We start from the raw sequence: 27522 nt of genomic DNA on the forward strand, positions 1-27522 counted from the left end.
CCGGCATCGGACGTTGGTGGTGTCAGGGCACACGTCCGAGCGGTGGCCGAGCTCTCCGCAGGCATAGCATACATCAAACTTCTTTCTATACAGGTTGCAGCGATAGGCTACGCCGAAAAACCACACCTCCCTTGGGACCTCGGGACCCTCGAAGAGGATCAAGACGGTCTTTGACTTCTTTCCTAATCTTCTTGCCCCTCGGATGTCCTTGTTTTCTTGGAGGCCCTCGTGAATATCTTGTGTTGTCAGGCTGAGCGGGATGTCGTAGATGACCCCTTTTCCGCCTTCCGGCATGGCCGCATGAGCAGTAGCTTCGACTGCCTGCTGTCCCACTCTGAGACTAGTAATCCTTTCGTATTTTTCAGCTCGGTCCAGCGACGGGGTCACGATGAGCAGAGACTGGTTCTTGGCATTCACGATAAACTTGTCTTCCGGGAGGACTGTCAGGCCAGCCGCCTCCACCAAAATCTTTAAGCGCGACGCGTATTCATATTACGCTAGCTCCAATTCTGACCACGAGATGGCGCAACAGAGCGCGCCGATCTTTTCCGCTCGGGCGGGTTCCGGACCCGCCGAGCTAAAAGTCTTTTCTCGCTCGACGCTCCGCTGGTGTATCCGCTGGGCCGCTCAGCGCCGCTGGCCGTAAAAACGCTCAGCTAAAACTCTCTAGTGTCAAAATCACGGCTGTAGATTCCGGAGTACACTGGTTTCATAGAGCAGTGGTAGAGAGGCAATCGTTCAAATCAGTGACGGATGTAAATCAGTTCCCGTAAAGACCTCTGTAGGCTGATCCGGCCTGTACGTTTATACCACCACCGCCGTGCACGCGCTATAGAAAACGTAAACGAAGAATAGCGTGTGCAGCAGAAAACGAGTCAGAAGAAGAAGAGTCACGGGCCACGTTGCACGCGCCGTTCACCGATCTCCCGCTGCACAGGCCTTCGCAGCATTTGCCCGTATTGCTGGCTATTTCCATCGGACAACTCAAGTCTGGATCTCCCGGCCCCGGAGTGTCCCGCCTTTTCCTGGTCCTACCTGGCCTGCTGTCACCATGACGGAAAGCGAGGAGGGAAGCACGTCAAGCGAGGTAGGCCTAACCTACGCGGGAGAACCTGAGTATCTCCAAACTATGCTGGCACTTTTGCGGTTCTTACGGATTTCGACGGGGAGCGAAATCTGTCCCCGCGGCTCAGGTTCCAGCCGACAACGATCGCTGCGTACGAAAGAGTACGATCGCTGAGAAACCGATCAGTCATGATCACAATCAGCCTGACTACGCCCACTGCAGGGCAAAGGCGTCTCCCATGTCTGTCTAATTAACCCTGCCCCTCGCCAGTCGCGGCCACCGTATTCCTGAAAACCTCAATCTCATTCGCCCACCTAACTTTCTCCCGCCCACTGCTGCGCTTACCTTCTCTTGGAATCCACTCAGTTACCCTTAAGGACCAGCGGTTATCTTGCCTTCGCATTACATGCCCTGCCCAAGCCCACTTCTTCCTCTTGATTTCGACTAGGATGTCATTAAACTGCGCCTGTTCCCTGACCCACTCCGCCCGCTTCCGATCTCTCAACGTTACACCTATCATTTTTCTTTCCATAGCTCGCTGCGTTGTCCTTAAATTAAGCTGAACCCTCTTTTTTAGCCTCCGCCGCCGCTTAAAATAGTTGCTTGTAGCTATCCAATAGAAATGCAAGGTAGTCCTGTACACCCCTCGCCCTCGAACACTCGTACAACTTAGTGCCCACTGTGCAGCAGCGCTCGAGATGTATGGCCATGCAATGACCGTTCTGTGTGGCTACAAGGGTGGCTACAGCTAGGGTGACGTGTAGGCTACAAGGGTGCACGCATCCCTTGTGTGCGCAGGAGACGACCACGCAGCCGGGCTTCCAGAGCCGGGCGCACAAGCTGGCCACGCTGTTCATCATGACGGCCGGCAGCGCCAACGCCACCCGCTTTCCCGAGATGTCCATCGCCCACGGAGGAGGTGGGACCTCGTGTATTTTTTTTCGCCAAAGGCCGTTAGGGATGCGTTCAGGGATCATAGAAGGGGCCTGTGAGATACAGGACCTTTTGAGAATTGTGGCCTCATGTCCAGGATTTTTCGGCATCAGTTATAGTTGTGGGACATCTGGAATGTTGTAAAGTTGTTACGGAAATATTCAACGTAAAGTGCCATTTTTTTTCGATTCATATGAAAATCTTGTTATAGTTATCCCATCGCTTGCATCGAGTAATTAAGACTGCCCTATAAAACCAATGGGAACGTTTTTGACGATAGCAAAAACGTTAATAGCAAACAAATGCAAGCTTGCTGAAGGAGAGATCTGCGGATATATTGATTGTTACTGTGGAATATAACGAGATACAAAAAAAATAGCGTTCACGAACCACTTCCCGCTGAACCATACGCTTCTCCCGAATTTCTGAGTATGGTATATCAACACGGTTCTTTTCGGTAGTAAGATTAGCGCGTTCGCTCTGATCACTCTTTGATAGCTGCAATACAGCTTTGTCTATTGCTATGGAGTTAGAAAGATGTTCGCACTGACGAGGGTGTTCTCTTCCAAAACCGGGATTGTGGTATGACCACTAAAGAGGCACCTTCATTCTCTCGCCTCGCACCTCAACCTTAAGAAGAAAGATTTCATACTAGGCCCCAGCTGTGAATAATTTGCGAGTGCCATGCTACTGGGAATGTTGGCATGACTTCTTGCTTTGGTAATTAAACGGATCTTGTGAGTATAAAACACCAAAAAGGGGCTCGAACTTTGAACCGAGAATAATCATAGCCCAATGAAAGCTTTAGATGCTGTAAATACTGATCTCAGGACCGTTGCCGTCTCTTCGGTATAAGTCGTGCCTTGTGAGAACCCACTTCTTCTCACCTCTACCCCTGTCCTTGTGGCGTACGTATTTTTCAGTTCCTAGCTTATCAACCGTTAAGAGACGTGCATATATGTATGGCGCTCTTGCAGTTCCGTTCATGCTGGCCTACCTGGCGCTGCTGGTGGCCGTGGCGATGCCCGTCATGCACCTCGAGAGCAGCCTGGCCCAGTTCTCCGAAGACGGAAACCGCGGCATCTTCGGCGCAGTTCCACTCTTCATAGGTGCGTCATCGCCAACGACGAGCACTATCAATACTCCGGCGTAGAATAGTTGGTTGTACCTACTTAATTAATGCCCGGAACAGCAGCGCAAAGCGCTTAACTCAAATAAGAGCTCATAAAACAGAGCGGAGCTGTTTTTCTTCAGTTATTTTTTTCTTTCTCTAATCGCTTGCGCCACTTTTCGGAGTATTTGCTGGTCCAGAACTTACATCAGCGGGTGGCGTGCCTAAGACGAATGCATCGGTGCATGTACTTGCACAAAGTGGCATATATGTGCATTCAGTATTAGGCATTTCAACTTCGTACTCGTATTGTCAGCCTAAAGAACTTCATTATTTAAGCAATATTTTTTTTAGAATGCGCACAGTTTCATTCAGTTTATCCTCTGCAATGAGCTCCTGGTGCTGATAAACAACTTAAAATTCTTGAGCGCATGGACTCTTTCATGTCTAACATTCTGGGACAAAAATTTTGAATATTGGAAAATTGTAAAGTACTCGTATTAAAGTATTGAAGGTAATGGTCCATTCTTCCGATGTGTAGCACAGTTTTTGCATCGCTCGCACGGCGCAGTTAAAACTACCACACTAAAGCAATTGATGAGGAACGCAATATTCACCTTTTGTGTAGGAGGTCCTTGGAAAATATCATAAATAAATAGAAAGAGAGCCTCCTAAATGGGCTAACGCTTGATTGTAATTTGACTGAAGCTATGATAATGCGAAATGAACATTCTAAATACTATATTAATATAATAATTTGGGTGCCCGCCCGCAGGCCTGGGCTACACCATGAGCCTGTGCGCGGTGGTGCACATCTTGGGCGACTCGGTGACGCTGTCCCAGCACCTGCTCCACCTGGTGTCCTCGCTGCGCAACCTCCTCTCGTGGAGCGGCGGCTGCCCCTCCGGGGAACTGGTGGCCAGCGACCGGGCATGCTACGTCGCACCGGCGGTGAGCCTCCTCTGTGCACGCGTTACCCCGGTCTTCGTTGGGTAAAGAAGACGTGACAGTCTTGTCGAAAGTTCCCGATCCACTTAACGCCCGGGTGCGACAGCAGTCGTCGGTGCTGCGGTCGGCTCCTCCGCCTACCTGTTGCCCTCTTCCCTTCAAATACTACGTTTCCTTTACCAGCGAGGATGCTCGTTGTGTCTTTCAGACACAATACTGCACCTCTCCTCATACACACAGCCAAGATCCAGCGCTACTACTACTACTCCCCCAACATTACAACTACTAGTCAACTACTGCTTGGTTTGCTAGTACTGCTTGCTACCATTTATTGCCAACTACATAACCCGTCTCATCGCGAGCTCAGGACCAGAGTTAACTGTAAGCTGTTCTCGTCTCCTCTGTCAGCGTGCAAGAGAGTAACAGAGGCAGAGTGTAGCAAATGAAAGGATATTAATGAAGGTGTCACGTGATAGGCTGCGTACAGTACGGTTCATTGTTAAAGGGAACATGCGATCGCGTGGCCTCCGCGCTTCGTGGCACACTGCCGCTGAGAACTTGTGGGAATTGTCAGCACAAGACGCATGCGCAGTAAGCACAGCGGCTGGTCTTTGGACGCATGCTCCTCATGCCGTATATTCTCGCCGCATCTAGGCAGCAGGGCTTCGTGAAATGCGGAAGGCACGCGTTCGCATGTTCCCTTTAACAATGGACCGTACTGTACATGCGGACCACTACTGCCTCTATATAGTCTCCCTGTTTGGCTGGGACGCTAACTCTGGTTTCCTGCGTCCCCTCCGCATCGCAGCCGCTGTGCAGCAACGTGCGCAACCGGCTGGTGCAGTCCTTCCGCCGGGAACAGCTCGACCAGGGGCTGCCCACCTCCGGTGGAGACGACGGTGGTCTGGTTGTCGCGGTGCCCGCCAGAGACTACCACCACGAAGTCGCAGGCTGCATACCGGGCGTCTATAACCCCGTGCACCAGCCACAGTCGTGAGTGGAATATATCGGCCATCTTTATCAAATGGTTGCACTCTTTCATTACGCCGCTTTCTGTCACTGAACGCAGCAGACCGGCTTGTCATGCACGCTGTACGATGACCCATACGACGAGAGTTGTGCAGTATTATCTTCCTTGGCTACAAGTATTCTTAGTAAACAATGCAATTGGAAGATGATGTGTTCCCACAATGATGATAAGTGAAATCAATGAGAGGAAATGAACATCAGCTAGGTATGGAACCTAAACAAATGGCAACCAAAGGTCTCTTGGGTAACGGGGGATCTCAAGAGAAACCAAGTGTATCAGCACTTCCAGAGTGGCAGGTGGCCAGTTGCAGTTTAATAAGTCTGCAGGGATAAGGTACCTGCGGCTGGCACAGGATGTGGTTTATTGAAGGTCAGGTCGAGAGGGCTTTGCCCTGAAGTAGAGGTTGTGTAGGCTGGAGGTGACAGTGGTCACATTTACGAAATTCTGCAATATCGCCATTGCGAGTGTTCGAAGTTGTGCCATCGGGACACTATGATGTGCATGCCATCGTGACGAAATAGATAGGAAAAGAAGATGGGACGAATCTCGTGGTTTTGCTGCAACAGAGGGAGGCCTGCGTGTGTTTATTACGCTCTCTGCATGAGCGCTCGTTAACCACGCTGCTGAGAGGTTACTCCTCCGTGCACCCCCGCAGGCGCCGTGCCGGAGTCCCCTGGGACGGCGGCTCCTTGGACGAGATGCGGGCGCAGCCACTGCTCTCGCTGGCCGCCGTATGGGTGCTGGTGTTCGCCCTCGCTCGCCACGGACTCACCAGCGCCAGGCGGGTAAGGAGGAAGACGGGCTTGGGAGAGTGGCGGGAAAGGGGGCTGAGGAAAAGAAAGGCGCAGCAGCCGTGTCAATGTGGTGTGAAGAAGAGATGTGGCTTGGTTTATGGTTCATGGGGGCTCAACGTCCCATTAGAACTATGGCTATTAGGGACGGCGTAGTGGAGGGCTCCAGAAATTTCGACCACCTGGGGTCCTTTAACGTGCACTAGCATCGCACAGTACACAGGCGTCTAGCATTTCGCCTCCATCGAAATTGGACCGCCGAGGCTGGGATCGAACCCGCATATTTAAGGTCAGCAGCTGCAGCTGAGCACCATAACCACTGAGTCACCGCGGAGGACTGAAGGAGAGATGTGATTGGAACGAGTAACTGAGGGGCACTAAAGCGCCGGGCTAATTCGGCCAATTGTTGTCTTAAAACAGCTTTGACATACTGCAGCATACCGGCTTTTACAGTGACAGCTGTTAGGCGTTGGCATCGGCGTAACAACAGGTTGTACTGACTGGTCCACATGCAATGAAGTCGTGCATGCTGTACTCGAAGGAAACATTGCAACGCATCCGTCTTAGTCCTCTGGATGCACTGACACCACTAGAGTGACAGCTTAGGGATGTGACACGCACTGTGCCAGTGAAGAGAGCATGTATGATACAAACTGAAACACTAGTCTGTGCTATGAAACACCTGTCGGTCATTCTCGCATTACACAGCGGAAATGTCGGGGATGCCATTCAACACCCTGACGGGTGTTTTCCTAAGTTTGTTCACAGCGGTGGAGCAACAAGGGTTCACGAAGTATTGAATTCTCTTTGTAAGGGGTCGGTAGTGTACGCGGGGTCATTGGAACGCGGCTGGGGGCGCTCAAAGCGGAGCGTCTCCTTTCTCAGAACGCGGCCGCTTGCGAACGCGCCGGGAAATTCGGATGTCCCCCCGCCCCGCGGTACCGATTCGCGCACGTGCTGGCACGAATGTGTATTTGTGTTTGTTTTTATTTTGTGGTGGAGAGGGTTCTTCACCTTACGGGAGCTGGAGGGCTGGTCAGGCTCTCCCTTAACCAATCATGTGAACATTGTAACATGATTGGAAAGCCACGAAATGTGGGCCGGGCCTTTAGGGCTTTAAAACCTGGCCCTGGAGCCGGAAGCGGGGTTCTGAGCTAAGGTGAGATGCTATGCATCTTCGGCCATGCCGAGTAGGGGCCTCCCCTAGTGTTAGCCAGATCCACCTTTTTGTTGTTTGTCCTTTGATGTTTAATTTGTCTGTAGTGCCTGAACTTGTATCTATTGTAAATATATGTACATAAACTTGAAGTATTTGCCTTTATCCCTGCATCTCGACTCTTCGAGAGACCGTCTCTGACGGGGCACCCCTGGTGCGAAGAGCTTCAGTCTTCGAGTTGGAACAAACCGTCTCTGGGGGGTCACCACTGGTGCGTGGAAAGAAGAAGAACCTGAAATTTACTCTCTTCTTCACCACGCCAATAGCTAACGCCTTCACGGCGCAACTTGGTCGTTGAACGTACGCTGCCTTGTTATTGTTTTATTCCCTCTATCGCATTTATTCCATCTCAGAAGTGCGTTAAATAGTAATCAGTCTGCACATTGCAAACGAAAAGAAAACACGCATGTTTTATATGCCACGGCTGGTTCACACCACTGTGTAGAATTCGCACGTGTTGCGCATATATGTTGCCATGCTTACGCAGCGAACGTTGCCAGAAAAGAGGCTCTCCTTCACTTCTTTTTTGCACTCTCCTTGCGGGAGCTGCTATAAAATCCCATATACTCTTTCAAAGCTATTCCCCAAATTCACCCTGAGAGAGTGAATATCATATCCTTCTGCGTACGGGGCCATACACGTATCTACTGTGCCATGTTTGGAAAAAAAAAACAGCCTGCTGGAACTGCGGTGGGGCAGGAGCCTTATTAGCTCCCAGAATAAACTGCGTGGTGGTAGTAAAAGCTTTATTAGATGCACTGGATGGGTTTTAGGGGAGAGTGGAGGGTTTCACCGCTCAGTTGAGTGAAAAAAATGCTGCATCATTCCTATCCCCTTTCACGAGATTAAAAAGTCTCCTGATAGAAGTAGAGGGGTGGAAGCAGCATGGACACATTTCACAAATACGGAAAAGATGGTGACCATGTGCAATCTGTGCGTGTATAAGCCCATGAGTGCTTATAAATTACCCAAATGAGTTATCCAGGTTTCTGGGGACTTTGTTGTTATCCAGGTTAAGTGCCCGTCCGCAGAGGAATAGACAAAATATACAGACACAGGGAAAGCAGAGACCATATACTAAATGCATTAAATATGGCCGAATTCTTAGCGCACCAGCTATATACAGATGATGTACAGTTGTCCAAATACTTTTAGCAGGAGTTAAAACACGATCCATGGTATTCCTTGCCCGATGTCTTGCGTCGAGCTCTAGGTGCCTCGTAAATGACGGCAGTGTGCTCCCTGATGCGCCGTTCGAACCCTCTGAATAGGTGTGTGGACGACTGCACTTTCTGAAATGCCTCACACCTGGCATGACCCTTTTCCGCAGTTCTTCTACGCTATGGTCCTCCTGCACCTGGTGACAACCGCCTTGCTCCTGGTGCGCGGAGCTGCCTTGCCCGGTGGCCTGGGTGGCCTCGGCATGCTGTTCTACGCCGACTGGGGCAGCGTGGTCAACGTAGAGGTCAGTACTGGAGCAGCGTACGAGGTCCACTGCTAGTGGCCTTCGGTTCTGCAGCCCAGCTGTTTGGGCTCTTATTTTTAGTATAGCAGCTTACAACGGTGGGATAATCATCATTATCATCATCATCATCATCAGCCTGACCACGCCCACTGCAGGGCAAAGGCTTCTCCCATGTCTCTCCAATTAACCCTGTCTTGTGCCAGCTGCGGCCACCGTGTCCGCGCAAACTTCTTAATATCATCCGCCCTCCTAACTTTCTGCCGGCCCTTGCTACGCTTGCCTTCTCTTCGAATCCACTCCGTTACCCGTAAGAACCCGAGGTTATCTTGCCTCCGAATTAAAAGCCCTGCCCAAGCCCATTTCTTCTTCTTGATTTCGACTAGGATGTCATCAACCCGCGTTTGTTCCCTTACTAACTTCGATAAGTTCTTACCCAGTTTTCGTATTACGTGTGCCTAAACCACGATAACACCGTACTATCGGAGACCACGGTCTCCGTAACACATGAGCCTCACCAGAAGCTGATACCCATGATTAGCGAATAGTTGCAGAACACACTTCTGGAGATAAAGGTAGGATATGCCGGCTGGGAAGGTTGGCACTGAAATGAGCTTGGCCCTGAAATACATGACACCTACGCGCCAAAAGCGCTTTTCGGGCGTCATGGAGACTTTTGTCGTCGGTCGTATAGGCATATACACTATACAACGCACTGGAGGCGACTGTGGTGCGATTTGCGCTCATTAACAACTGGATGCGGCAGGATGCTCAACGAAGAAGGCTATACCTTCTCGACAGGGAGCTGCAACCATCAATTTGGTCCCCCATCCAAGCTCCCAAAGCTTTATGAAAGAAGCTTAGACGGCGTGTTGCTTGTTGTAACCCCAGCTTGCTTTATTTAAACATATTGGTCGCAAGTGATACTCAGCGCATTTGTACCGGTCGATAATCACTGCAGTGACATTTGTGTGCCACAACGATCACTCTCTCCACCCGCCAGATGTGGTCCAACGCCCTCTACGTATGCCTTGAGAGCGTGGGCGTCACCGGATCCGTCTACCTTGGCGTTGCGAGGCTCAACCCCTTCAAGAACGACTACCAGGAGTGAGGAGATTCTGTATAGTTTTATTTTACCCACACTTCTCCGGAATCTCGTTGTAAGCAGCTGGACCTTGACAGAATAACTGTTTCTGGTCGAATTATTCATAAATTGTTCTAGTTTTATGTCATTTATTTCGTTTACCGGAAATACCTAGAATGTGCGCGATATGTGAACGGTTCGGGTATAAAGAGTGAAGCCTATTTGAGCGTTAAAGATTGCTGAACATTGCAAAGGGCGACATTTAACACAATTTGATTCTTACCACGTTGTGTGTGTAACGCACTCTAAATGATGACAGCCTTCGCCGGATGTTCACGTGCCGTTAAGTAAGGGAACAAAAAATTGGCCATTTATTATTCTTCTCGGTAATGCGGTCCTAGGTATACCGAGAGTGGATGATGCAACTGTTGCTAACAAAGCACACTCACCAGTTACTGCTGCTCTTCAGCGGCTTGAACACGTCCATTCGCTCCTTAACGGCGCCATCGGCCAGTCGGCGGATCGGCCTTTGACAACGGCCGAAAATAAGCGAACCAAAAGCGTTGCTCGAGGCGTGTTCCATGGTTAGCAGTGCTTCAACTTCCTGTCGATTTCGCCTCTCTTTTCAGGGACGTCATCTTTGTGCTGGCGGCCGACACAGCGACCAAGGGTCTGCGCACGGTGATCACCTTCATGTTCCTGGGGCACCTCTCCGACAGCATCGGCGTCGACATCCGCATGCTCGTCGACTCGGGTGCGCGTTTTCGGCATATTATCTAATACAGTCCGCATATACGTACTATAAGTTAAATTCTAATGTGGAGAATAAACTAAGGTATGAATAATGCGGTACTCCGAGTCACAGTACAGAGGGCAAAATACTTGTCTAGAACACGTTCTGGGCGTGTTTTGAAGTGAGCACCCGATATCTAGCAATAACATTTTGTTAAAAATAGTCTGGAGTAAGCATGTGCAGTAAAACTCATAGGAGTTCATTGTCATTTCTTGCCTTCCTTGTCGCTGCGGCTTGAGGAGCTGCGGAAAACTCAATTCGGTCGTTATAGACATGTGTTTTGCGCTCTGTACATACTGCACTGAAAAAGTGCCCAACTCTGTCCAAATACAATAATACAATGCGTGTCTTATGCCTTATGTAGGGTAAAGTGTCTGCATCTTTTTCTACACCAGACGCGTGTTGTCGCTAAAACTCTAACGTATATAACGGTGTATATAGGGTATTTTACAATCTGGCTTCGTAATCTCGGAAGACGTCGTACTAGGAAGCGCTGAAAAAATTCACTGGCGGTTCAATAAGCCACTTCTTCTACTGCTAAACCGTGATGCTTAGAGATTGCTATAGAGACAACCTTCGGGCTTTTGTCGATAGTCTTGGGTTCTCAGAAGCCCCTCAAGCTCCCAGAAAATAAAAAAGCGGCCGTTGGCAACGACAATGAAGAATTGTGGTTCTTACCTTCTGTTTTGTGCGATATAATACGGAAGGCTCATTTGGTCCGGTAATGATTTAATCAAAGCATGTGCATCGCGCCTCAGTGCACTTAATGATGTCTTGAAAGTACAGCCTACACAGCAGAACAAAGCCCGTCCATTGACCTGACATCCGCTTTATCGTCGCTCGATGGAAGCTTACCGCGTAGCGTTCAATGGATACCGTCCAGAATAAATGTTTATAATAAGATACACCTGCTTTGCTTGCTGATCCCCAACGCCCTTCTACTCACGCTGCTATAAAATGTGAATCTGCAACGATCATTCCGCCCTACCCTCCGATGCAGAGTACGACCCCTCGGCGAGCATCGTGCCCCAGGCCATGAGTGCGGTGCCGTGGCAGCAGTTCTGGGGACACGTCCACTCCCTGTGGATCGTCTCCACGGTTCTCCCCAAGTTCGTGAGTGCGCGCTTCCTTTGACCGTGTTGCTTTGTTGCCATGGCGTATAAGTAGCTTGTTTGGAATGTGGAGTTTAAAGACGCAAAGCTGTACGCGGGCTATCATGGACTGTGTTGTGGAGAGCATTTGATTACTTTCGGCCAGCTAGGGTCCCTTAACGTGCACTGACGTGGAAAAGCGTTATTAGATTTCTCCTACATCGAAATGCAGTGATCAAAGCCTTGATTAGGTTTAGGGAATTGATTAGGTTTATTAGGTTTATAGCCTTGATTAGGTTAATAGAACTGTACAAACCATTTTTCTGGTCCCTCGTGATGCGCCCGAAACTAACATGTGTTCCATCGAAATTAGCATTCCAGGGCGATTTGAATCTTTTTTTTCGTCTCCCCGCATTGTACATAGCTGGTGGTGCCGGACATCCTATTGGAGCTGCTGGCCGCCTCGCACCCTCTGGTGTTGGCCAACCGGACCCTGGTGCACTTCTTCCTCTGCGCCCTGCTCGTCACCGCCACCACCGTGGTCTGCAGCCCCGTGAGTGAACACACCACAGGCGCTGCCATGAAATGCTGAATGCCCGGGTGTCCTGACAAGATCCTTTGAACAAATTTTGGACTTAAAAATGAAGTAAGGCCTTACTTCTATTGAAAACTGAGCTTTTATAACCTAGCTAAGGTCAAAAACTGAAATACACCTGTCGTCACGCCCGACTGGTTTCGGAAGTAAACTACGGTTCATCTACACATAGCACAGATCCCTGAAGGCGGGGAGTCCTTTTCGGTTGTAACGTCACGAATTTGAAACGAGTGGCGGGAAAATTCTTAAATGCAATTATCTTCGCAACGAATTCGTCGTTTTGTGTCACAAAAATATAAACTCGAAAATACCTATAGAAGCGTTTTTACTAAGAACGACACTTTGATGAAGTTTTCTTCGTTGTTCCTTTGAAGGGGCTGGTGATTGTTGTTAGTGGAAGCCGTCGCACGCGTCGCGCGTTATGCAGGCACACTTCCAGCATATTTCGTCTACGCTAGTAGGCGATACCCTGTAACGTGCTTCCTTTTTGTGTTCCTCCACTGACCCCAGGGTGGCGCCACAATGGCGTCCATTTTCGTCCACAACCAGGACAGGGACCTGCGCTTCTTGGTGCTGCTCCTGGAGTCTGTTGTGGTGCTGCAGTTCTGCGGTGCGTTGCTGCTGTCTAGGAACAGCCTATATATTTCCTGTTATTAACATGGAAAGAGCACACGTTTAACGAAGGGCTTGTGAAGGGCAGGTTCTTAACGTGGCGCCTTGCATACGTATACTGACATTTCAACGAGCGTCATTTTTCTTACTTTAGGCAACTTATCTCAAAAGGAAATAAGTCGTTCAGAGTTGAAAGCAACGACCGCCGATTATGGTATTCTAGTTTGCTGGAGGCAAGCATGGGAGAAAGGTGATGGGTTTATAGGCCAAAGCACTGTGCACATTCGTTCTGGTCGGCCTTGAATATAAAGATTTCCTTCCTAACAAAGAATTGGAGGCGGACGAAGCGACCCCTTTTACCACTTTATTCAGTTCGTCGAGCAACACTGTTATAAACTGGGTTCAATCGATAAAAATCCCGCCATGCTGAGGCTGTAAGAAAGTGACGCGTATTATAGAAGTGAAGGGTCTATTCTTTTCATTCATTTTTTCTCGACTACACATGCCACGCGATTGATGGTCGAAGACCTTTCCTTCTCCAATGAATTGTGTTCTTGCCTCGCAGGCCTACACAGGCTCAATATTATCTCCGAGATGATGACCGGCCGCGAATGCAGCTTCTTCGTGAAGGTGTGCTGGACGTCGGTCATTCCCATCACCGTAATAGTGAGTGGCCGTGAAGCCAGTTTTTCTGCCATTAGCAGCCATTTTCACCCACTGGATGCTCAAGAGGCGTGCGTGCTGGGGACGCATTTGCAACTTAACTGATATTACACTCTGAGCAGAAATGAGTCACAAGGTAGTAAACTATCTTCTAGTGCGTTCCGGTTTATACAAGTGACCTGCGCTGGAAGGCAGTTTACTCCATTATTATTCTCATTTAGGCGTATTCGTGTTTAATCTGCACTCCCGGCCGGTGGCGCAGCGTGCCATTTATAGCAATGATGTTCCCTTCGGAGGTTGTGCCCTTTTTCAGGGAAGTTTAGCAGCGAAATTTGGCGAAAAATCACGGGTTCCCGGAAAATTTTAGGACTCAAAATTTTCTTCCTTTTTTATTGCTTTATTTTCAAAAGCTACTGTAAGGAAAAAGGACAGACATAAGGACTTTTTGGGTCAAATAGAAGATTCTAATATGGTGTGGAGCATCACAGTTTTGACTGCAATATTAGAGGAGAAATTGGTCGTCGTCAGCAAGGGTTAAGGCCCGAGCGCTTACTACTGCGTCAAATTTGGCATCTCCTTAAGGGTTATTGTTCTTCCTTTGCAGTGCATCTTTTTCGTGGAGGCAACCTTTGGGTACAAGGGAGCCGGCTTCCAGTACCCCACGTGGACCTACGCCGTCACGGCGTGGCTGTATCTCGTGCAGCTCAGTTGCATCCCAGTGTTTGCCATTGTCTTCATGAACGAAACTGGTCTGGTGAGTGAAGTAACTGAGTCAATGACGAAGCGATTAGCTGAGAAAACTCCCGAAGTAGAAAGTCAAATTTCGTACTAATGTATACAATTGGGCGCTTTTAGAGAGTAATTCTGAATGCACTTTAATAAGCCCTACATGCTGTGTCTGTGCTTTTCACTGACGTTTACAATTCAAGAATGACGCGGTAAATGCACTTTAAAACAGTTTCTTCAACCAGTCGTACCCTCCGACTGGTTGCGATTAACCTGTCGACGTCATGGCACTTGTTGGCGTCATTGGTTAGAGGGAGTCCTTTGAACGCCATCTGCCACTGAGTTGAGTGCTTGAGTAGCTTGAAGCTATGTAAACCTGACCACTGCTTATCACCAGCTTCTCTCTCGAATCAAGTGGAGCACTTGTTCTTTTCTGGTAATGAAAGGAGTCAAACATTACGCTCTTAGGAGAACATGGCTGTAGGCCCTCCTTAACGCATAACATACCTGAAAAAAAAACAAAAAGAGCACAGGACGATGGAGTGGATCACAGCAATGCGGTCTTGTCGCCTCCCATCTATTTTTTTTTCTCGGGTCTATTGCGACTTTCATTTAGGACCTAAAATTCAAGGAAGCTATCGTACCTAATTTTCATGAGCTGAACAAATCAAATTTAATGGAAGATATGCAAAGTTAACTCAGAGGAAGTGGAGAAAACACGTTTCGTGCTCGAAATACATACTGCGCTATAATGACCGCACTTGCCTAGACAGCGATAACTCCTGTTGCCGAAAAGTAAAGCTCCCCCTGACACTTGTTGATTTTGTTCTTTAATGCATCATAATGGAGTTCTTCTCAACTGAACCTTTCTATCCGCTTGACTAGGACATACAAGAATGTATATACGAGGTTGTAAGGTATCGGTAGCGTTCGCGGGGGTCATCGGAACGCGGCTGGGGGCACTCAAAGCGGAGCGTCTCCTTTCTTGGAACGCGGCCGCTCGCGAACGCGCCGGGAAGTACGGGTGTCCACCCGACACGCGGTACCGAGCACGAATGTATATTTGTGTTTATTTTCATTTGACACGACCGTGCGTTTGGGTTTGTGGAAAGGGCGTTTTGCCCTACGGAAGCTGGAGGGCTGGCCAGGCTCTCGATAAACCAATCATGTGAACATCGTAACATGATTGGAAGCCACCAAATGTGGGCCGGGCCTTTAAGTCTTTAAAACTGGGCCCCGGAGCCGGAAGCGGGGTTCTGCACTAAGGTGAGATGCTACGCATCTTCGGCCACGCCGGGTAGAGGCCTCCCCTAATATTAGCCATGTAAGGTATCGGTAGCGTTCGCGGGGGTCATTGGAACGCGGCTGGGGGCGCTCAAAGCGGAGCGTCTCCTTTCTCGGAACGCGGCCGCTTGCGAACGCGCCGGGAGATTCGGGTGTCCCCCCGCCCCGCGGTACTGATTCGCGCACGTGCTGGCAGGAATGTGTATTTGTGTTTGTTTTTATTTGGTGGTGGAGAGGGTTCTTCACCTTACGGGAGCTGGAGGGCTGGTCAGGCTCTCCCTAAACCAATCATGTGAACATTGTAACATGATTGGAAGCCACGAAATGTGGGCTGTGCCTTTAGGGCTTTAAAACCGGGCCCCGTAGCTGGAAGCGGGGTTCTGCGCTAAGGTGAGATGCTACGCATCTGCGGCAACGCCGAGTAGGGGCCTCCCCTAGTATTAGCCAGTTCCACCTTTTTGTTGTTTTGTATCTTTGTGCCGTTTAATTTGTCTCCAGTGCCTGAACTTGTATCTATTCTAAATTGCTGTACATAAAATTTGAAGTGTTCGCCTTACCCCTGCGTCTCAACTGAACACAAAACCGTCTCTGACGGGCACCCCTGGTGCGAAGAGCTTCAGTCTTCGAGTTGAAACCAACCCGTCTCTGGCGGGGCACCTCTGGTGCGAGGAAGAGTAGAAGAACCTGAAATTTACTGGCGCAGTCGACAGGATCCTGCGGCCATCGGAAGACGGCGCAGGAAGAAGGCTGACGGCAGGGAGAAAGGCGACGATCAGGCAACAGCAGCGTTCGAGAAAGGACCTGCAGAGAGACGGCGGCAAGGATGCAAGGACCACGGCAGTAGTCCAGCGACGCGGGACTGCATACGGTCCAGAAAAGCAGCGCGTCGATAACTTGACGGTCACCGGCGGCGGACCAGCGGCGTGCGACAGCTCATCGCAGCGTCCGGGGAAAGTGGCGGTGGACTCCGACGCCAAGGAGCGGGCAATGCGGATCGACGCATCGAAACCGTGAGTTTCCTTGGTCGCATTGTTCACGTCCCTGTGTTCGAGCCAGTAGGACAGCTGAGGGGTACGGAAGGCGGTATGGAAAGCTATCCATGCCGGCCCTCACTCGATGTGAGGTACCAAGTGGAATTAGCGAAGGCGCGCTTAGCGTACTTTCAGGCTGAACTTGCGAAAGTGAATAGAGGAAAGGCGCCGCTGTGCGAGGAGAAACCTCAGCATGTTAAGTGCGTCTTGGATGAATTAGAAGCAAAGCGCCAGCAGCTAGCGCTGGAGCTCGCTGAGCTCAAGGCGTCTAGGAAAGCTAGTGAACTAACCAGGGAGAACTGCTCCGAGTCCCGAGAGGTGAGGCAGCCTGTGCTGGAAGACAAAGGATTATGCTTGTCATGCACAGGTCAGGGGAAAAGGAGTGAGGACGCTGAAAGCAATCAGCCGGTATGCGGGAACGCATCTTTCTTAGGAAACGCCGCGAAAGGTTCAGGAAGTGAAAACAGGATTCCTGAAATACGCGGAAATACCACAGCTTTTCCTCCACCGCGGGCGGCTAGCAAAGAACAGGAGCAGCCCAATTCTAGTGATCTAGGGCCAATCGTGACCAAGGTGTCCGATAACAAACAGGACAGCGGTGGAATTCCTGTAGGCTCTATGACTAAGATTGTGACCTCTGACGCGGAGCTAGTAACAGCCAGTGAAAATCTGGCGTTGCCGCAACCGCACACTGTGTCGGGTATGGAGCATGAAGTGCTCCGTAGCGTTTCTGGTGGCAAGAGCCCTTCATCCGAGGCAAAGAGCGGAGGTGGGCCTGTTGGGCCGACCGGGCAGAACGCCGCGCAGTTGTTGAACGCACCCGGTGTGTGCCCGACCAGGTCAGTTGAGGACTCAGAAATGAGTGGCGACTTGCCGCAAGGCAAGCCCGGGTCAAGTGAATGTCAGGGAGCTCATGGAGCCTCGGAGGCAGACTATGCCACGGGGCCAGCGGGCGCTGATCAAGAACGGAGCGGCGGTTTCAAAGTTTGCTCGTGCAGTAAAGGTGCAGATGGCCCCGGGCGAGGTGGAGTGGCATGAGGCAGGTGCGTGGCTTTCACGCTGAAAGTCGACGCGAGGAACAGTATGTTCCGTGCTAGAGGTCGGCATATCAAGTGTAGCAAGACTGACTGTACTGCTATATTTGGACGGGCCAGGGGCTATGCTCTTTACGCACCACGCGTGTCGTACTGGTGCGCCGGAGAGAGAGTGCTCTCAAGTGCGTCGCATGGTCAGAGATTTTCACCTATCGATGTCCAGGACGTTTTTGATCCTGGAGGGCACCATCTTTTCAGTTCACGCCCCGTTGTGGCGCCAGCCTAATGAGTGAGTTACCGTTTAGGCGTTCTTAGTGTTGAGACGCGTGGTGGCTCGAACGCACACAGGGACGCTCGGTGCGACCAAGGAGGCTACGTGGCCCGTATCAGTGCTACTGAACGCTCTAGTTGCGAGTGTCGGTGTGTGTGTCGAGCAGGACGCGGGTGTGCATGCTGGTGAACTGGGTGCAACGCACCAACTTGGACGCTGTGTTACGGCGCACGGCAGGCATGCCACTGTGTGTATTTAAGTGTGCATTTTGCGTGATGTTGTGTTGATGCCCGTGTGCATTTTGTTGTTTTTGGTTTTGTTGGTGCAACTGGTCGCAGCGCGACAGCTTGGACTTCGGTGAATGTGCTGGTTTTACAGGTGTGAAACGCGCATTTGAATGTGTACGTTTTGTTTATGTTATGTCACCCGAAGGGTAGTTTCGTGTCAGACACCGATCCCTGTTGTTTGTAATTCTAAAAGTGCCATTTGAGCCCTTTGTAGAATCTTGGGAAGGGCGTGTAAGGTATCGGTAGCGTTCCCGGGGATCATTGGAACGCGGCTGGGGGCGCTCAAAGCGGAGCGTCTCCTTTCTCGGAACGCGGCCGCTTGCGAACGCGCCGGGAGATTCGGGTGTCCCCCCGCCCCGCGGTACCGATTCGCGCACGTGCTGGCACGAATGTGTATTTGTGTTTGTTTTTATTTGGTGGTGGAGAGGGTTCTTCACCTTACGGGAGCTGGAGGGCTGGTCAGGCTCTCCCTAAACCAATCATGTGAACATTGTAACATGATTGGAAGCCACGAAATGTGGGCCGGGCCTTTAGGGCTTTAAAACCGGGCCCCGTAGCTGGAAGCGGGGTTCTGCGCTAAGGTGAGATGCTACGCATCTTCGGCAACGCCGAGTAGGGGCCTCCCCTAGTATTAGCCAGTTCCACCCTTTTTGTTGTTTGTCCTTTTGCCGTTTAATTTGTCTCGAGTGTCTGAACTTGTATCTATTGTAAATACTGTACATAAACTTTAAGTATTCGCCTTACCCCTGCGTCTCAACTGAACACAAGACCGTCTCTGACGGGCACCCCTGGTGCGAAGAGCGTTAGTCTTCGAGTTGAAACCAACCCGTCTCTGGCGGGGCACCTCTGGTGCGAGGAAGAGTAGAAGAACCTGAAATTTACTAGCCAGTTCCGCCTTTTTGATGTTTTGTCTCTTTTTCCCGTTTAATATGTCTCTAGTGCCTTAACTTGTATCTATTGTAAATACTGTACATAAAATTTGAAGTGTTCGCCTTACCCCTGCGTCTCAACTGAACACAAGACCGTCTCTGACGGGGCACCCCTGGTGCGAAGAGCTTCAGTCTTCCAGTTGGAACCAACCGTCTCCGACGGGGCACCCCTGGTGCAAGGAGAGTAGAAGAACCTGAAATTTACTGGCGCAGCCGACAGGATCCTGCGGCCGTCGGAAGACGACGCAGGAAGAAGATTGAACGCAGGGAGAAAGGCGACGGTACAGCAGCGTTCGAGAAAGGACCTGCGGAGAGACGGCGGCAAGGATGCAAGGACCACGGCAGTAGTCCAGCGACGCGGGACTGCATACGGTCCAGAAAAGCAGCGCGTCGATAACTTGACGGTCACCGGAGGCGGACCAGCGGCGTGCGACAGCTCATCGCAGCGCCCGGGGAAAGTGGCGGTGGACTCCGACGCCAAGCAGCTGGCAATGCGGATCGACGCATCGAAACTGTGAGTTTCCTTCGTCGCATTGTTAGCGTCCCTGTGCATGTGTTCGAGCCGGTAGGACAGTTGAGAAGTACAGACGGCGGTATGGAGGGCTATCCATTCCGGCCCTCACTCGATGTGAGGTACCAGGTTGAGTTAGCGAAAGCGCGCTTAGCGGACCTTCAGGCTCAACTCGCGAAAGTGAATGGCGGAAAGGCGCTGCTTCGTGAGGAAGAACCTCAGGAGGTTAAGTATGTCTTGAAGGTAATCGAAGCCAGACGCCAGCAGGTAGAGCTCGAGATTTCTAAGATCAAGGAGTCTAGGAGAGCTAGCCAACTAGCCAGGGAGAACTGCTCCGAGTCCCGAGCAGAGAGGTCGCCAGTGCTGGAAGGCAAAGGCATATGCCTGTCAAGCACAGGAAAAGAAAACAGCCAGAGAGAAGTAAAAAGAGAGCCAGCTTTCCGCGAAACTGGAATCTCTCGTGATGAAAGTATCCTGACGGAACGCAGCGTCGCGGTGTTAGAGGCGGTGAACGCGCACTCCGACGATCCAGCTGCGCAAGTTAGCTCTACCCCAAATGACACCCGGGACGCGGACGCGAGTTCAGGATTGTTGGAAATCACTCTAATTCCAAAAACGCGGTTTCAAGCGGGCTGCGAAAAAGAGCAGTCGGTTCAGCGTGAAACGACCAGCGACGACAGACGTCAGACTGGCGAGCTAGGCATAGGAGGAGGTCAAACGTTGCCGCAACGGCACACTGTGCCAGGCATGTGGCATGAAGCGCCACGTAGCACTATTGATGGCAAAGTCCTTTCATTTGAGGACAGGGAAATTCGTGGCGACTTGCCACAAGGCAAATTAGGATTAAGTGGCTGCGAAAGAGCACAGGTAGCCTCAGAGTTATATGATGCCACGAAATCGGCAAGCGCCTATAATACAGGGAGCGTAAATTTCATTGCATGCCCGTGCAGGAACGGGGCAAATAGCTCCAAGCGTGGCGAAGCAACAGGAGGCAGGGGCGTGGCTTTCAAATTGAAAGTCAGTTCGAGGAACAGTACGCTCCGGGCTGCGGTATGTCAAATTAGATGTAGCAAAGCCGGCCGCACTGTTATAGTTAGACTGGACAAGGCTAATGTTCCTTACGCAGTACGCTGTTCGTACTGGTGCGCCGGAGAGAGCGTTCCCTTAGGGGCGTCGCATGGTCAAAGATTTGGACTTATCGAGGATCAGGACGTTGTTTTCGATCCTGGAGGGCAGCATTTTTGAATTCTTGCCCCGCTGTGGCACCAGCCTAATGAGCCGAGTGGCAGTTAGGCGTTAATTGTGTTGAGACGCGTAGTGGCTCGAACGCACACAAGGACGCTCGGTGCGACTAAGGAGGCTCACGTGGCCACTTACGGACGTCGTGCGAGTGCTACTGAACGCTCTAGTTGCGAGTGTCGGTGTTTGTGTCGAGCAGGACGCGGGTGTGCATGCTGGTGAACTGGGTGCAACGCACCAACTTGGACGCTGTGTTACGGCGCACGGCAGGCATGCCACTGTGTGTATTTAAGTGTGCATTTTGCGTGATGTTGTGTTGGTGCCCGTGTGCATTTTGTTGTTTTTGGTTTTGTTGGTGCAACTGGTCGCAGCGCGACAGCTTGGACTTCGGTGAATGCGCTGGTTTTACAGGTGTGAAACGCGCATTTGAATGTGTACGTTTTGTTTATGTTATGTCACCCGAAGGGTAGTTTCGTGTCAGACACCGATCCCTTTTGTTTGTAATTCTAAAAGTGCCATTTGAGCCCTTTGTAGAATCTTGGGAAGGGCGTGTAAGGTATCGGTAGCGTTCGCGGGGGTCATCGGAACGCGGCTGGGGGCACTCAAAGCGGAGCGTCTCCTTTCTTGGAATGCGGCCGCTCGCGAACGCGCCGGGAAGTACGGGTGTGCACCCGACACGCGGTACCGAGCACGAATGTATATTTGTGTTTATTTTCATTTGACACGACCGTGCGTTTGGTTTTGTGGAAAGGGCGTTTTGCCCTACGGAAGCTGGAGGGCTGGCCAGGCTCTCGATAAACCAATCATGTGAACATCGTAACATGATTGGAAGCCACCAAATGTGGGCCGGGCCTTTAAGTCTTTAAAACTGGGCCCCGGAGCCGGAAGCGGGGTTCTGCGCTAAGGTGAGATGCTACGCATCTTCGGCCACGCCGGGTAGGGGCCTCCCCTAGTATTAGCCAGTTCCGCCCTTTTTGTTGTTTGTCCTTGTGCCGTTAATTTGTCTCGAGTGTCTAAACTTCTATACGCTGTAAATATTTGTATATAAAACTTCAAGTATTCCTTTTTGTTATCCCTGTGTCTTCAAGTCTTCAAGTTGGAACCACCCATCTCTGGCGGGGCACCTCTGGTGCAAAGAAGAAGAACAACAACCTGAAATTTACTGAGGTCTGTTAGAAAAGTATCCGACCTTTGGCTGTAGAAAAAAAACTTGCATAACTGGAGCGTTCCAAACCTAGTCACCTTCAAAGTATACTTGGGACTCCACACACTCCTCCCAGCGGTGCTGCCATTTTGGGAAGTATTCCGAAAAGGCCCCTTTCGGAATGGAGTTTAGCTCAGCTGTCGTTGCAGCCATAATGTTCTTCCTTGTCTGAAATCGCGCTCCTTTCAATGGCCTTTTGATTTTGGGAAGCAGCCAGCAATCGCAGGGGCCATATCAGGAGAGTAAGGAGTCTGTTGAACTACAGGAGTCTGGTTTTTTGCCAAAAAAGTCTGAATCAAGTGCGAGGCATGTGCAGGAGCATTGTGATGGATGCGCCACATTCCTGTTGACCTCAACTCCGGGTTCTTGCGCCGCACAGCATCACGTAGGCAACAAAGGACATCCCTGTAGCACTCTTTGGTCATTGTTTGACCCTGTGGAGTGCGTACTCGTGGTCTGCCACACAGAGGGTGTCAAAGAAAGCAGTCAGCATCACTTTCACATTGCTGCGCACTTGGCGGGCCTTCTGAAGTCTTGGTGACGTGGAATGGTTCCACTGTGACGACTGGGATCTGGTTTCCGGGTCGTACCTGTACACCCAAGACTCGTCACCAGTTGTTATGATGTTGATGAAGTCGGGGTCACTGTTTGGGGAATCCAGCATGCCCTGTGAGACTTCAACACGAAGCTGCTTTTGCTCCACCGTGAGCAGCTTCGGCACGAATTTCGCCGCAACTCTCTCCATGGCCAAATCTTCGGTGATAATGGAATGTGCGGAAAAATTGCTCATGTCCACCTCTTCCTCAATTTCTCGGATAGTCACGCGACGGTCCCGCATCACCACAGTGTTCAGTTCGGCAATTGCCTGGTCATTTCGGCATGTTGATGACCGATTGGAGCGTGGCTCGCTCTCCACAGATGTGCGGCCATCTTTAAATCAATTGTACCACTGCTTAATCTGTGTGCTGCTCATAGCATCGTCAGCGAAAGCCGTCTGAATATTCCGAATGGTTTCCACTTGGCTGTCGCCCAGTTTATGGCAAAATTTGATGCAGTAGCGCTGCTCCTGTCACTCCGCCATTTTCCTTGCAATAAAAAACCGACGAGAGCACTGCGCACCGCCTCACTCAAATGCTGCGTCCCAGCGACTGACGCTATCGGCAGGCGGGAGAAAATTCGTGCATGCGCACGAAGGTTCAAGGTCACGTGATGCAAGCGCGCTTGTTTCATATCCATCAGGTGTTCGAAAAAAAAAATAAAGTCGGATACTTTTCTAACAGACCTCGTACATCATAACAAACTGCTGTGAAGAATTGTTGCCGCGCAAAATAGATAAAAATGAGCCATATTAAATTTCTGAACAATACACGCTACAAACTTTGCCGAGGCATTTTCTCACGTCCAGCTCTCTTAATGCACCCAGTTTCAAGCATTTCACACCTCATAAAGACCAACATTTGCCCGGAGGTGATAAGTGCTCCTAAAAAACGCTGGAGATATTTGAAACCGGTAACTTTTGAGCACTATAAGGCGTTCTACCCCAAGGCCGTCCTATCGACAACAGTCGTCATGCTCGTGGATAGCATACTGAATCCATGCACGGCAGTCTAGAAGGAGTGAACACAGGCAGCAGCGGGTGGCTGTCAGGAAAGCTGCTAGTGCTTAGCTGCTGGAATTTTTTGGTCAGCATGGCTGCTTCTGTAGGTATTACCAGCATGTCTTGTTTGCAGATTTCAGCCACTCAAGACTTGTACACAAACCTGGCGCTGACTTTACGGGCCATACATCAGCAGACCGCTAAACTACTCTCGATGAAAACTGCGAACTTACCGTCACTCTTTCATGTTGCTGTCGTCTTCCACACTTTTTCTCATCACTTTTCTGCAACCATGGTTGACACAGTGTGGCCGAATGCCGCAACGATCAGCTAGCGGCGATATTTATCTCATCGAAAAAAAAGTGCCACGCTTAAGCGCGAAACACAGACGCGCCTAGGCCCATTTCTCCTGCGATTGTACAAGTGACTGCATAAATTGTGTATTAGTTTTATGTCAAGAAGTGAGTACAATCTAGGTGCAAAATAATACAAAAGTGTCATGTTTTCTCGCGCATTAACATGTTTAGGATCCTATCGGGGACGCTTTCTTGTAGTGAGGAGCCAGAAACAGTGGAGATGAATCCAGTGGAGAAAGGGCAGTGCCCACTACCTCCTCCGTACGGAGGGATCGCAGCTCAATTTTTTGCTAGCAATAGCTCCACGGTAGCAATCGCGATAAACAGCGCCTTCCCCCTCTCCTGTCGCCAGAATATGAGGGACTGCCTCGTCCCGCTGCCCGCGTGGGTTCCAACCGCCTGGGACCAGGTCATGGTGTACAGGCAGCTCATGGTCCTGGAAGGAATGAACACCGAGGCCCGCCAGAAGCCCCCCGAAGGACAACGGCCGAAGGCGAAGGTGCTTCGCGTTTCGATGTTTAGCTCTTCTATGTTAAACATTTTTGGATAAAAATCCTGGACTATTGACGCAGATCGATTTGAGTTGGTCTTCAGTGTCCTTTTCATCTGAACTGAACAAATCGTGCTAATACCCTAAAAAATCACTGCCCAGCTTTCCTGGACATTAAAAACTAGCGCCATCTATTATGTGCATGCAGTGAACAGCGCTCAACTCGACAGGGATATTTTAAACTTAATTTGGAGAAAACTGGAGAGTCCCGAGAGACTCAACGCGAACATGGCGAATATCATTGGTCGATTCTTCATCTCCGCTGCAAACTCTGAGCTTTAAATTGCTTCCTGCATTTGTATCAACGATTTCCGACAGCCATAGGAAATCAATGGCACGTTCGAAAAATTACAAAATTGCCGCGTTTATTTTCAACGCTCACAGCCACTAGGCACATGGGGGCAGCCGTGCAAACGAAGTGTTTGTCCAGGTTGGCAAGGCTTTTTTTCGTACTTCGCTTTTCCAGTGCTTAAAATTTAACATGGCTTTTAGAGTGTTTGGCTAAGTGATAAAAAGCAAAAATTGTTTGGACCCATGAGAACTGAGGTTTGGGTCATGACATAAAATGCTTTGCAGGTACTCCGTCGGGTGGCAGTGAAGAAGAGCGAGAGTTCCTCGTCGAGTACCGAGGTTCTCGGCAACCCTGATCTCTTCGTGGCCGTCCACACGATTCCGAGCCCCGATTCGGGCAGCCTCGGCTCACCACGCAATCAGGCGGGCAATGCCGGCCCCAGCGGGGTCCCCGACTCTGGCACTGTCCACGTGTCTCGACGGCTGAGCTCCATCAGGCGATCCATGTTGCGCCCCAAGCAGCCCATCGCGGAAGACATCTCGTCGGAGGTAACGAAGAGCTCCCGACCCGTGGCAGCCTCCGTGGAAACATCGGGCAACGAACCTCCCGACCATCGGCCTCACAAGACAGGCTCAGACCGGGGAACATCGCTAGTCGAGGTCCCGTACACACCCGAAGTGCCGGGTCAAGCCGACAACCAGGTGGGCATCGCAACCTTACCAGAGAGAGGTCCTCAACTGGCACCAGTTGCTCCAGACATTGCTTACAAGCTTCAAGAGGAAAAGCTATCAGGAAAAATGCAAGATGCTGCCGTCGTATTGCAGGATGGACAGGCTGAACGCGAATCTCAGCAGAGTCGGGTCCAGAAAACTGCTTCTAAGAGTAAGCTGTCGAATAAGTCTAGCGTGGCCGAGTATGCTGCAGTTAAGCCCGAACAGAAGCCGGGAACTGTGTCACAAGGCAGCGGCGCTTCTGTGAAAAACGTGGCAGGTGCGCAGGAACTGCGTCCGGTGGAACACGGGATTGCCGCTGAAGCAGATCTTGCTCCCAAGCCCGACGCAGGGAAGACTGCGGGCTGCTTACAGGAGGAGCCCAAGGAAGCGTTAAAGCGGCTGAAGGTAAACTTTCTTCTTTTCATTCTTTAGGGTGTAATCTGATGTTAGATGTGTTTCTTTCGTTTTTTACTTTAGTACATTCAGGTTTTGTGAGCAGCCCTCATGTAATTTATCTTGAATATAGAAAACTGCCGACCGATCAGAACACAATCTTTTCCCTGCGCCAAAACAATTTTGTTCCGAGACCAACTTCTGTCGCTCGAAACTGGGTTAATTATATGCGCTGAGATCTGAATACAATGTGGGTCTTCTCGTGGATTCTGTCGAACAACCGACTTCTGTTACGACTTATGTCACTGGACAAACTGCGCAAGAGTGTCCTCATAATAAATGAGCATGTGTCGGGGCATGCCTCGCAAGCAAAAGTTTGCTCCTAATGCTATCCTCGTGGTACCCTGTGCAGGAAGGAGTCGTACTAAGGCGGAAGCGCCGAAAGCACAGGAAGGCGGCCTCAGCTCCACATGCAGTCCGCGCTGAATCACAAGACGACGCCAGAGTGCCGGCCGTAGGCAGCCCGGAGAGCGACTCTGCGCGCCACACGGTCATCGTACGCGCTCCTTCAGTGTCCACCATCGACAAGTCTACGGCGTTCCGCTCAGTGCTGCGGAACCTACTCTTGAGACCAGAGGAGCGCGCCAATGTGTTGCAGCGGACCGGAAAGGTTACCTGCAGCGAACCTGCACCAAAGGGGCGCATCTTAGCGTCCTCACCCTGGTTTTCGCTCGACAGCCGACGGACAGCGCCCTCAACCGGGGTCGGTCCTCAAGAGACAACGGCTGTCAAGACGAGGCCTGGGCAGGGACTCTGCATTCCTGTACGAGAGGGCGCTACTTCCGGAGGCGGTGGCGTTTCTGGAGTGATGAGGGGCAGCAATGCGTCGCTGCATACCGGACAAGCGACGGTCGCTGAGCCTCAGGCCAAGTATAATGCACCCTCGCAACGCGCCAGACGGCAAGCAAGAAGGAAGTTGAAGGCTGACGACTCTGAACGGAAGGTCTCTGCCGTCGGGTCGGTCCAGGAACATCAGAACCAGAAGAAATCTTCAGTGCCTTCTATTCCAGACAGTTCTAGAAATAAGAAGCCTTCCGGAAGCCAAGCAGAGTTGGTCTTTCACGCTTCTGGCACACAAGCGCCAGGAGAAGCTCCCAAAGAAACGCGTCCACAGTCATCGACGGCTGTGTCGACGCGCTCTAAGCACTCCAAACGTGCGGATACAGATGGTGTGGGGAACACTGCTCGGGAATCGAGGAAATCCGCCGTTGGTGAAAAGGACAAGGACGGACGACAGAAACGTAATCGTGCGGAAACATGACCATTCGAAAAGCGCCAAATGCCGGGAACGCGGATTGCATATGACGCAGCCTGCGGGAGTTGCAGTCCAACGTGCCGTTTGATGCTGGTAGCGTAAAGCTTGAGAATTGTACGCTAGTGGAGAACTCTGCATTGTTATATTGTTCATGTGATGAGTTGCTGAACGGTCTGAGATCAGTACAAGGTGCTGCAGAGCCCCCGACAGAAAAATTAAAACCTGGCAGCAAGGAAAGTCACGCCACTTGAGTGAGGCCTTAGTCTGTTCTAAACATGCGTCTCACGCAAATTGACTTCCGTGCACAAAACAGTGCAAATATGTTACGCATGCAAGTACTCTTTACGGAGCGCCAATCATATTGCTTGGTTCGACATTATTTGGGGTTGCATAAG

At 50.7% G+C, this 27522-nt stretch overlaps 4 protein-coding genes across 4 annotated transcripts in view; all 4 read left to right on the forward strand.

Annotated features, from left to right (window-relative positions):
- The window catches only part of LOC149348604 (uncharacterized), a 172829-nt gene that overhangs the window by 36221 nt on the left and 109086 nt on the right, over positions 1-27522 (forward strand). The window lies entirely within an intron of this gene.
- Positions 783-5055, forward strand: LOC149348606 (sodium-dependent neutral amino acid transporter B(0)AT1-like). The gene is made up of 5 exons (XM_089586068.1): positions 783-1087; positions 1865-1985; positions 2977-3108; positions 3886-4061; positions 4867-5055. The coding sequence occupies exons 1-5, from the start codon at positions 1052-1054 to the stop codon at positions 5053-5055; spliced, it is 654 nt and encodes a 217-aa protein (XP_089442194.1). The 5' UTR covers positions 783-1051.
- On the forward strand, positions 5787-12117 carry LOC149348607 (sodium- and chloride-dependent glycine transporter 2-like). Its single transcript, XM_089586069.1, has 6 exons — positions 5787-5873; positions 8426-8560; positions 9561-9664; positions 10271-10395; positions 11435-11547; positions 11950-12117. The coding sequence occupies exons 1-6, from the start codon at positions 5787-5789 to the stop codon at positions 12115-12117; spliced, it is 732 nt and encodes a 243-aa protein (XP_089442195.1).
- On the forward strand, positions 12643-27359 carry LOC149348608 (uncharacterized). The gene is made up of 6 exons (XM_089586071.1): positions 12643-12730; positions 13298-13398; positions 14000-14149; positions 24217-24363; positions 24991-25824; positions 26225-27359. The coding sequence occupies exons 1-6, from the start codon at positions 12643-12645 to the stop codon at positions 27131-27133; spliced, it is 2229 nt and encodes a 742-aa protein (XP_089442197.1). The 3' UTR covers positions 27134-27359.

This window comes from Amblyomma mixtum, chromosome 4 (genome assembly GCF_055824585.1).
Source record: "Amblyomma mixtum isolate Tamu chromosome 4, ASM5582458v1, whole genome shotgun sequence".
Lineage (NCBI taxonomy): Eukaryota > Metazoa > Arthropoda > Arachnida > Ixodida > Ixodidae > Amblyomma > Amblyomma mixtum.